A 12,500-nucleotide genomic window follows, 5' to 3' on the forward strand; every position below is an offset into this window, starting at 1 on the left:
GTATTGACTTACTAAATTACTAGATCCGTCTTTTACCACGCCAACCTTTTCCCGCTGTAAATATTTGCGGCAAAATGCGACCCTATTCTTTATCTCTTTTATGGATACAAGTGATTTCTTGCGAGCATTGTGATGTGAGAATTGCAGATCATCATGCAGGCGGCGGCGTACTGTTCTCACGGACACATGACCAAGTAATTTAGTTTTTTTTTCCTTCAACTGTGGTGCTGTTATACGTGGACTAGCTCCCATCTATCTCCTCAGTACCTTGAGAGTACGAGGAGTAGTCTCCCTGGGCCTTCCTGTGGGCTTGTTCTGTAATGGCGGATCGGCTTCACCAGCATCGCGAGTTTTCTTGGCCAACCGCTGCACACTACGCAGTGGAGAAGTGGAAAAGTGTATTGTGGAGTGATGAAGCCATTTTCACCGTTACTGGAAACTGTCTTTGCAAAGTGTACCGTCGTCCTGGCAGTGATCTTTTGGACCCAAAATTCACACATGATATTGATAGTTTTAGGTGCTTTTGACTACCACACACATGTTTGTGTCTGAATGCAGACCGATATTCTGATCTACTCAATGATCATTCGGAGGACTGTTTTATTCAGTGCAAAGCAGATGTCTTCATGCAGGATGGTGTACCATACCACACTGTTAAACTCATTAAAGAATGGTTTGCATTCTGTGATGTGGATTATATAAAAGACTGGCCAGGTAATTCGCCTGATTTAAGCCCACCTGATTTAAACCCAAAATGAGAATCTCTGGGCGCTCATGAAAGACAAGTTACGTGAGCGAAACACTTTATCAATCCCCAAGCTAGAGGTAGCCTCCTTGTTTCTCGCTTTATCCAGCCTAGTAACCCCTACCATACTTCTCAGGCATTTCATCTCAATCACATTCAAACTCCTCCTCTCTACCTCTCTTATGTTCTATATTTCTGCCCATACAGTATTATCGGCACAATCACTCCTTCATACAATCTTCTCTTAGCATCCATTCCCTCCACTCTTCCCTTTTCTGCCACATTCGCAACCAAGTATCTAAAGCTATCCACTTCCTCTAATCTCTTTACCTTAACACTCACTTCCAATTTGTTGCCGCATTCTCCCTTCTTGCATCTCATCTCTTTACTTTCACCCACATTCATCTTCAACTTCCTTCTTTCGCACACCCTCTCAAACTCCGCCACTACCTTAATCGCTCCTCTGATCCTGCCAAAAGCGCAGTGTCGTCACCAAACAACAACTGGCTTATCTCACACTTTTCTCCATTTTCATTAACCATCTCTAATATCCTGCACATTACCCTTGCGTTTACCTCTCGCACCACCCCATCCATGTATAAATTGAACAACCAAAGCGACATAATGCATCCCTGGCGAAGCCCCACCTTTACCTCAAATCATTCACTCTCTCCATTTCTAATTCTAACACAGGCTCTACTACTCTCATAAAAACTCTTGACTGTTCTTAACAGATTTCTCCTATCCCATATACCTGCAATACCTCTCACAGTGCCTTCCTGTCTACCCTGTCATAGGCCTTTTCCAAATTCATGAAGGTCCAGAAAGTTTTTACCTTTTTTTCAAAGCTTTCTCCCATATCTGTCTTAGAACAGAAATCTGATCCACGCAACCCCTACCTGTCCTAAACCCACACTGTTCCACACCAATTGCTCCCTCTGTTCCTCTCAATCAAAACCATCCTATAAGACTTCCTAACTACACTAAACAAATTGATCCCTCTGGAACTACTACACCTATATTCCTCCCCTTTTCCTTGTAAAGCGGAATTATATAGGCACTCCTCCAATCGTTCGGCACTCTACTTTCTTTAAGACAAGCATTAAACAACCTCACCAGCCAGGTGCCTTACCTGCTCTCATCATTTTGATAACTGTTTTCACCTCATCTTTCCTTATTTCTTCTCCATTTTCCTCACTCATCACTGTCATTTTCTTAGGGCCTCTGCAACTATTTTTCCCTCTCTATCCTTCGTCACATTTAGCAACTCCTTAAAATACTCTACCCTTCTTCCTCTTACCGTCGTATCTTTCATTATCATTTCTCCATCTGCACATTTTACCTTTTCTTCTCTATTTGATTCGCCTCCTCTTCGTCTCTTAATTTCCCTCCAATTTGTTTTTATTACTTTAAAAAATGTCTGTCATACTCTTACCCCATTTAACATCCGCTCTCCTCCTTGCCTCCTTTATCTTATGCTTCACTTTTCTTTTCTTTGTACCTCTCATATTATTCTCTCGTCCTATTTTGTAACCAATCTATGAATGGTCATTTCTTCTCTTCTTATCAAATCTGGGGCCAAACAGGAAGAGATTTGATAACAAGAATCAGGAACACAAAACAAAACAATATGTATATATATATATATATATATATATATATGTATATATATATATATATATATATATATATATATATATATATATATATATATATATATATATATATATATATATATATATTGTTTTGTTTTGTGTTCCTGATTCTTGTTATCAAATCTCTTCCTGTTTGGCCCCAGATTTGATAACAAGAGTTAAGTAACACAAAAACTCCAAATATGGCTAAGAGAATTCCGCAATGTTCCTGCATACAAAAAAAAAAGGATCATTGGATCGACTGGGATAATGCCGCCATCATCTACAAACCCCACTGCACTTTTCGAAGAAAAATGATTGAATCCTTGATAAAAATCTTCCAAATTTCAATACCTCGAAAAGTCTGTATAACTTGGATGGCTGCAAATAAACAATCTCAAAAGCGGCCGGATTTGACCTCACTATCGGTCAACCTTGGCTCACCACATCAAGGGCATATAACCTGAGTCCCCCCGTTTCCATGTCCCCTAAATGCATCCCTCTTAGCTATATTTACTCGCGCACTGCACACTATGTATCAATCTGCTAACGAGGACCACAGATGGTGGTCGAAATATACAGATCTTGTCTTTATTATCTCATTTTCCGACAGTGGGTTAATGAGTCTCATACATATATGTATACGATATATATATATATATATATATATATATATATATATATATATACGTATGTCAGAATGTCTCAACATATATATATATATACAAAATATATAATATATTTTATATAATATATATATATACATATATGCTTATATGTATACACACACACACACACATATAGATATATATATGTATATATATATGTATATATATGTATATATATATATGTATATACAGTACATATATACATATATATATATATATTTATATTTATATATGTATATATATATGTATATACATATATACATATATATATGCTGGTACATCGTGGCAAGTTGATGAAGGCGGAAAAAGAAGTTACGGGTCTAGTTCCGAGTTTCTGAGATTATTCCTACCCGGTTTCGCTCTATGCTCCTTAAAATAAAGGAAGAAGACCGGATCCAAAAAGCAAAACTCCAAATGAAACTAGAACATTTATGCAGCAACAGCCGATGGAGGGAAGTTGGGAGGCACAAACTGATTACAAACCTATCATCACTCAGATTGACAAAGACGCAAGAAGAAGCCCTCTCTTTAGGTCTGAAGTTCAGCACGGGCATCAACCACAAAACCACGGCCGACTATGCTGAAAGATTCCTCTGAAGAAGCATAGAGCAAAACCGGTCAGGAATAAACTCAGAAACTCGGAACTAGACCCATGACTTCTTTTTCCACCTTCACCATATATATATATATATATATATATATATATATATATATATATACATATATATATATATATATATATATATATATATATATATATTAAGTAATCAGATATTTCAAGTCCACTGCGAAACAAAGGCTATTGCCACATCACTCCTACAAACTTCTCTATCTTGCCTTTCCACCTGTCTTCTCTTTCTCTTCCATGTTTCCCATCTGACGGTGTCCATTCAGTAATATGTTTGCTCCATGGCCCATAATTCGTTCGAGCTATTTTCTCTACCCTATTCCTTTTCCTCATTTTCACCTCCTCCATAGTATCTTTCAATTGAGTCTACTCTCTCACTTAACTTGCCCTCCTCTTGTCTTCAAGCGTTACTACCAGCACTAATCTCTCCATTCTTCATTTTGCCCTCCTTAGCTTTTATCTCTATCGCCTTTGTCAATTTCTAAGTCTCACATCTGTAGTTGGCTTTGTATACTAAACTCCTCATTTCAGATATATATGGACAAAGCCTTTCATTATATTACATTTATCAAACATTTTTCAACCAATTGTGATACGTCTTTTTCTTTAGTTTTTGTGCTCTTTAGTCAGTTTTAACATAGATGCTTACTTCATTTTTCAAAACTCATCATCGATTACAATTCCTTTACTTTGAATTTCGAGTTGAACATTACTATGTTTTATTCTTAAACATCTTCATACCTACTTTGAAACTCCTTTTTTTAGATCATTCAGCATATCTTGCAAATTTTCTGCTCTTCTGAAATGAAAATATTATCATCTGCAAATATAGATTGAAATATTCTCAATTATTTTTCTAACCTTTCACTTCCCAACTCAAACTTTGAAAAATTCTTCTAGGCGCGTTGGAAATACTCGTTGGTTGGGTAAAATTGTATAACCTTGTCATACTCCTTTCTCTATCTTTATCTTTTCTTGTATCTTTATATAAGCGAGTTAGAGGTAGTTTTCATATATATTTTCTCTAAAATCCTGGAGTTTACTTGCTTTTGCTTGCATATTGAATTAAGCATTACCATTTATTCCATTGAGTTGAAGTCCTTTTCGTAATCCACGAAACCTAAACACACAAGTTTACTGTGTTCTCTCGTTCTCTCGACCAGATGATTCGTTATATGTAAACAATTTATTATACGCAAAAAAACACACACATAAATAAACAAACAACATGGAGCAAAATGTACTTTCGCCATAAAAAATGAAGTGGGATTTTCATTCACCGATTTCCATTTAACTCTTCTCTCCCTGGCACGGCCCAGTAACACTCACATCTGCTCCGTGGCATTAAGAGCGGGGCATCATGCCCAAGGTAAAGCAAAGCCATAGTCAAGGGCAACTGCCTATGTACTTTTTCCATTCATTGGATGGACACATTTGCATCAACTTCTGACCTTCGCTGCCTTATGTAACTTTACCCATTCCGAGTTATTTGGAACATAAAAGAGAGAGAGTTATGTTGACATAGATAGATAAACGGTTATATATATGTATATATATATATATATATATATATATATATATATATATATATATATATATATGTATATATATATGCAAAGTAGACCACTTGGAAAAAGAAACTAACGAAGCAGAGCGCTTTCGTATATTACATCTTCAGTGCAACAAGTGTTGCACTGAAGATGTAATATACGAAAGCGCTCTGCTTCGTTAGTTTCTTTTTCCAAGTGGTCTACTTTGCATAAGTGAACACACGTACCCGTGTTCTTATTAGCATATATATATATATATATATATATATACATATATATATATATATACATATACATATATATATATATATATATTGATAAGTATTTTAGACAAATGATTTGGATGATGGAGAACATAAACACAGGGGAAGGCACGGAACCCTAAACACTCTAACATTTCGTTCGCATAAAACTTCTTCAGAGAGTGTACGGAAAACTGTAACTGAAGTTTATGTACTAAACTTAGTTATCTTGTCGGATACTTGGGAAAGGTCGTTTTTCTGGCGTGTTCTAGAATTAAGATACTAGTTTGTTTTGCTAAATTGATAAATCCTCCTCGATGGTTCGATGAATTCTTAGTTGAAATATATGCTGATTCTACAATTCTTCTAGTGAATTTATTAAAACCTTTATGCAGTACTTCAGCTCCTCTCCAGTTTGGTAAATGATCGAATTTTTCCGCATGAACCACTAAAGAATTAGACGTCCTATGTGCTCCTATGTCTTTTTTGTGTTCATAAATTATTTTACCTAATCCCCTTGATGACTCGCCATAATATACCATTGTGCAACCATTGCACGGGATTTTGTATACGACACTGTTTTCGGAATTGGCTCTCTTTTCGGAAGTCTTTACCAAATCACCTATCCTCTTATTAGTTATTTTGGCTATGTTTATACCCGCTTTTGTTAAATATTTGTCTATTATTGGTGAAGTTTCTGAGCCAGGTACTGATATAAAGTTGGTAGTATTTTTACCATTCCTCTCTTTCCACAATTATAAATATCTATTGCTTTTTCTTTTTATTCTCCTCAACATTCCCTCTGGGTAACCGAGTTTGTCAAAGGTTTTCATAATATAATAAAATTCTTCTTCTAGGTATTCTTTGCCACATATTCGTAGTGCCCTAAGAAAAAGGCCTATTACTATACCACTCTCTGTCCTATCGTCGTGTTGTGGAGAAGTAATGTACCAAATCCTCTTTGTTTTCTTTCTGTATACTGAGAAAGTCACAGTTTTTCCTACTCGGCGTATTAGTGTATCTAGGAAGGGCAATTGTCCATTTTGTTCCTCTTCTACTGTGAACTTGATATCGCTGTTGACCGCGTTAAGCATTCTCACATTCGGGGATGATAGCGAGGACGTCGTCTACATATCTAAACCAGTGTGATCCTCTACCATTAATTCTGATAAAGTTTTCTTTTTCAATAACTCCATATATAGAGAGGCCATCACTGCACTTAAAGGACTACCCATAGCGAGACCTCGTCACCATTAAAAGTAAACGCACCAAAATTTACGCATAAATCTATCAATTCTATATAATCTTGTTTTCTTACGGGTACGTCAGCATTGTTCATATCTTTTATTACTCTCTTTACTGCCTCTAACGCACCGTCGGTGGAAACATTCGTAAATAAAGCCTTAACGTCATAGCTTACTAACTTTTTCCCCGTGAAATCTAAATCCTTTAGTCTTGTCAAAAGATCGTGTACTTACCTAGTTGTATTATACGGGAAGGGAGCTATGCTCGTGGTGACCCGCCCTTGTATCCTTCAGCCTCAAGTGTGTGCATATATATAATATATATACACATATTTTTGCATCACGGTGATGTGATTGCTTGCATATATATATATATATATATATATATATATATATATATATATATATATATATATACATATGTAACTACATATATAGATGCATATAGATATATATATTTATATATATATATATATATATATATATATATATATATATATATGTGTGTGTGTGTGTGTGTGTGTGTGTGTGTGTGTGTGTGTGTGTGTGTGTGTGTGTGTGTACAAAGAGAGATGGAGAGACTGCATACTAGATGGAGGAAGTAGAACGACACATGAAACAAGATTGATTAGCACGATGAAAGGGCGGGTGGACAGTGACAACAAACCTGTAAAGGAAAGACAAGTGGGAGGAGCGAAATCATATATGGGATTGGCGAAAGGACCTACTATGTGCCGGGCAAAGTGACACGTGGAGGTAGAAAAGACAGAGATGTAGAGGAACTGACCCGAAAGTCAAGAGGTACTGTGATGAAGGGTGGTGGAATAGGTGGAAGAGATATATTGTGTGGAGTAGGACCACCAATGACCTGTAGATGGAGTGATAAACTGAATGAGACGCGAGATGTGAAGGAATACTTCGTCAGATGTAAACAGTGCTTCTATCTTTGGGGGCGACATTGCACCAAGGACGTGTTGTCATAGAGATAATAGAGGAAAGACTTATGGATGAAAGATGAACACAGGGTGACCTGGTCCGTAGGGGTATTACTAAAGTCCATAATGAGAAGTGCAATGGAAAAAATCAGATTGTAATAATAATGAGTGTGCAAGCGGAAATTTCTAAATTGAAAAATGAAGAATATAAGAGTCAGTTGATGGGAATATGGTTGGTGTAGTTACGCCGTAGATTTCAACAGCATAAGTACATGCGTGGAACAATTACATTTAAAGATGTTTTTCTCATAATCCTCTATCGTGAGTACAGTACTTAGTAACCAATCACATATTTTAACATGTGTTTGATGATGTATAACCTCATAACAAAAATATTGTAGTATATTACCATAATTGATTTTAATTGCCCCTCAGTGTCTGCATTGCTCTATGGGCAACAGTTATGGTCTCTTTTCACGCGAAGCCTATCTTCTTGGGTGTTATTTGAGTGATTTGGCAACAGGGGGAATTGCTTACGAGTAAAATATAATAAGTGAACTCGAGTTACGTATTCACTATCAAAATTACTAATAATGGCCTTTATTGGTGCAAGACTTCTAAATAGTTCTCTGATCATTTTGCAAAGCTATGGAGGAAACTGTACACACACAAAAATAATGATAATAATAATAATAATGATAATGTCATATTGGCGAACAGATTTGAAATCTCGTCGTTTACCTTGACCCCTTCCTTCTAGTTTAACTTCTACCAGGTTATTGAATTCGTATCTGGGACACCCCCGTGGTAGGAGAGGTGTTATATTCTACCCAAATTAAAAAATCTTATTCGGGAGGGTAGGGTTTTTTAAGTAGGCTACCACACTTGGGAACACGGCAACAAGAATGGTTAGGGGGTGAGAGGATGTTGTCGAGCGATTAAAAGAAAAAAAAAAAAACGGGGGAGGGGGGACAACGACAGGAGTCAAGTACTTGTGGATAGGGAAGAAGGTAGAGGAGGGGAAAAGGGGAAGGGGTGGATAGGATGGAGGAGGGGAAGATAGACACAAATAGGGGAGGATAGAGTGAGAAGGAGAGCAGAGTGGTGGTGGGAGGCAAGAGGGGAGGAGAAGACAGGAGGAGGGGAATGGAGGGAGTTGGAAGAGATGGAGGCGGACCGGGAGTAGGGAAGAGTGAGGAGAGGAGAGGAAGGAGAGGGAGGAGGTGAAGAGGGAGACAGGGTTGGGAGGGGGAGGGACGAGATGGGGGAGCCAGCGTCAGAAGGCCGTTAAAGGCCCACTACACGCACGCAGAGTATATCCCCTGTATACATATACATTTACAGTGACATAAACTCCTGTGCGGTCAGGTACTCATATCAATTAGGGTCTTGTCTCGAAGAAGATTGGAGGCCTCAAATCAAAGACTGGGCTGAGGATAAACAGTCTTGTCTTATCACACCCAGAATCCTGTCACCACATTGTCAGTCCTTCCCTCCCTCCCTCCCTCTCTCCCTCCCTCCCTCCCTCCCCCTTCCCCTGAACTCACATCCACTCACTCACCGGCAGCTTCGAGTACATGGTGTTTATATAATTCGGCCTCCAATCTAAGAAAGTTCTGCAATCGCTTCATATGAACCAGTAGACTATTTCCACGAAGTATAGATATACAGTATCATGCCACTTTCTTCCTTCCTCGTTGTGATGTGCTTTACTGCGGCTAAATATGCCACTTTCTCAATGTTCAGAGCCATCAGGAGAAGAAAAGGATATCATTGAAACAGGATATAAATAAAAGTGTTTTTTTCATTCCATCACAGGTATATATATACAAAATAAAACTTTTATAAAAAGCATTGTCACAATGTTCACATCCTTCAACTTTGTACAAATTGAGCAACTGACTGAGGCAATGTCGACAGAATGCCACCACTAGATTATACATATTCATATAAGTAAACACATGCCATACTATTTACAAAAATCATCGCGATGCAAAAGTATATCCACAAATTGTAAAAATGAAATATTCATATATACATATATATATATATATATATATATGTATATATGTATATATATATATACATATACATATATATATATATATATATATACATATATATATATAGATATATAGATATATATAGATATATGTATATATATAGATATATATATATATATATATATATATACACACACACATATCAGCGCTGAAAAAGAGAATATAATAGAAATGGGGTAGTTCTAGAGAACTTCACAATACCTTAATAAATAACACAACAATTTAAGTGTCATCAAGTCCCTTAACAACTATCACGTTGAAGTATCACATACTTATGCTACATACTAAGGAGCTACCATCTCCTTTCTCCTCTCAAAGATATCTTGTGCTTTCATCACAGGAACTCTCAGTCTCGATAAGAGACACAGGAACAGCGCAGGCCCCAAGCCACGGGACATGTTTCGAGACTCCTTTAAAGACCGCAAATTGACTTATGGTTACTGACATGGGGAGATGGATGGATCTGAGCAATCGACGAGCCTGGACAAGGATACAACATTGACATGGGATGGAGAAGAGAGGGAAAGGGCGTTGGGTCAAGCGTGGGTCAGGGTTGCGAGCTGTCATAGCACCGAAGAGGACAGTGCAAGGGGTATGTTAGGGTCACCCGTGGGCTGTCTTGTCTTCTAGGAACTGCTGCAACTGCGGTGGGCTTAGTACCGGCTCGTCATTCGCTGGAAGGAAGGAATAGTTACCGCTTGGTTCGGGCCTCCGCATGCAATAGGTCAGAACACATACTCTTCAGAAGAGTCCGAACACCCGCTTGCGTAACAGGAGTCACGTCCTCCCCGCCCGGAGAGCAGAAGCGTCTCCTCTTTCTCGAGGGCAAGCTTGGAATGGATGGGCACATAGATGCTCTCCCTACGCCGCCGTCGCTCGTAGCATAAGAAGATCCCCGTCGACAGCGCCACCAGGAAGTGGAGAGCCACGACGAACACAGACGCCCAGTCAAACCCAATAAGGTCCAGAAGGATGCCGGCCACGGAGGGCCCGATGAAGGCTCCCAGGGCAAAGGTTGAAGTCCAGAGCCCGGAAACAAGGCCGTAGGTAGAGATGTCGTCCGGGAACCCGTTGGCGACGGCGTCGCGCTGAGCTCCTGCAAAAGTCGAGACGAGTTCGGCGCCGAAGCCAATACCGTGGAGGATAAGGGCGGCGATGCAGACGGATAGCTGGGGCTCGGCGTTGAAGAAAGGCGCTGGGCCGATCATGAGGAATGCCACGCATACGAAGAGAGATCCTCCAACAGTCACTGCACGAGGTGAGAAACCCTTGTCGCACAAATAACCCCACAAGGGCGCCAGAATGGCGTAGGCGCCGCCGTTAAGGACAAACATGAGGCCAGTCTGGAGAGGTGTGAGGCTCAGAGGACGCAGGTGAGGCTCGAGGGTGGCCTGCAGGAACCCGATACTGATGGAGGCGGCGACGATAGCGAAGGCAGCAATAGAGATAGAGGGGATCTTGAGGGCGGCCATAAGGTTTCCTCCACCATGAGGGTCTTTAGCATCACTTTCGTGCTTCGGCAGCACGAAGTAGGTCATGCAGGCCGCCGACATGAGAACGAGACCAAGGACGAGGAAGGGGAGCGTGTAGCCACCCACTTCGTACAGAGCACCTCCCACCGTAGGCCCTACGATCATGCCCAGGCCGAAGCAAGTCTCCAGGGACGCAAAGGTGGCTCCCACATTGTCCGGGAACTCCATTGCGATGAGGCTGAAGGAGGCGGTGAGGAAGGCAGCGTTACCCATGGCTTCGACAATCCGGACGGCGAAGGAGAGGCCGATGAATGCGCGTGTGTCATCGATGCGGTCCAGGAACCCAAAAAGGATGCAAGTGGTCGAGGTGGTGAAGATGCCGGCGTTGAACATGAACTTAGCACCTACACGGCTCAAGTACCTCCCGTAGATGGGACTCACGAGGAACACTGTCAGTTCGAAGACGCCGAAGACGAAGCCGTACTCGGTCGCCGTGGCGCCCTTAGCCTCGGCCTCGGCAGGGTAGAAGGGGGCTTGCAAGGACACGCAAATGGCATTGCAGAAATCGACTATGCCAAAGACGACTAGGATAAGCCATTGCTTCGTCGTGTACTTGGACTTCGCCATCGTGACTTTGGAGAGATGAATAAATAACAATAATAATTAAAAAACAAACACGCTGTAAGCTATCTACGTAGTTTTTCCCTGGATTGTGTGAGCGATTCTTTCTCTACTGCGAACTGGAAGCTGTTGCTTTCCAGTGCGCAGTCCACAACGGGTATGACTAGTTCCAGCCGCGGCTGCCGGTTTTGTTTGGGCGAGCGAGATGCGGGTGCCAACTATCCTGCAACGCTAGACTCTTCTATATCACAATATCACATTTCCAAGACATGTTTATCACAGAACTCATAACCCTTTGAATAGTAACTCTACCCATTTACTCTATCCCATACTACACCCATACTTATGGATATAATCTGAGAGAGATGAAATTTGTGAGAAGGCAACCCAGACTCCCCCACCCCCCTCCCCCCACCGACACACACACTCTGGGTGACGTCTTACCTCTCCTCCTCCTCTCGTGGCGTCGTCGCCAGGATCACGTGACCAGTCCATGAACGCCCATTAGCCATCTAACCGTGGTCCGTCTCACAGTATCAAGATTTACTTCACGGTCGAAGAAAGTGGTGGTGTAAGTGAGGTCGGCATATGGAGAGCGACAAAGTCGTGTTCTACGAAGTAGCAGTTTCTTGTTATCATTGCCGACCAAGTTTTCGGAAAACGTCAACGCCTGCGTAGTCATGCAGTACAGTTACGTA

At 40.4% G+C, this 12,500-nt stretch overlaps 1 protein-coding gene and 1 long non-coding RNA gene across 5 annotated transcripts in view; both read right to left on the minus strand.

Annotated features, from left to right (window-relative positions):
• Positions 1-12,500, minus strand: part of LOC143019233 (uncharacterized) — a 907,500-nt gene that overhangs the window by 54,561 nt on the left and 840,439 nt on the right. The window lies entirely within an intron of this gene.
• Positions 9,845-11,974, minus strand: LOC143018963 (MFS-type transporter SLC18B1-like). Its single transcript, XM_076174600.1, has one exon. It carries the CDS (start codon positions 11,806-11,808, stop codon positions 10,435-10,437), a length of 1,374 nt encoding a protein of 457 aa, XP_076030715.1. The 5' UTR covers positions 11,809-11,974; the 3' UTR covers positions 9,845-10,434.

The sequence above is a fragment of the Oratosquilla oratoria genome, chromosome 36, assembly GCF_046742065.1.
Source record: "Oratosquilla oratoria isolate Oo_2021 chromosome 36, ASM4674206v1, whole genome shotgun sequence".
In the NCBI taxonomy this organism is placed as follows: Eukaryota; Metazoa; Arthropoda; class Malacostraca; order Stomatopoda; family Squillidae; genus Oratosquilla; species Oratosquilla oratoria.

What these genes read in the sequence shown, in the direction of transcription:
- LOC143018963 (XM_076174600.1), bottom strand. Translation starts at nt 11,808, where the DNA reads ATGGCGAAGTCCAAGTACACGACGAAGCAATGGCTTATCCTAGTCGTC.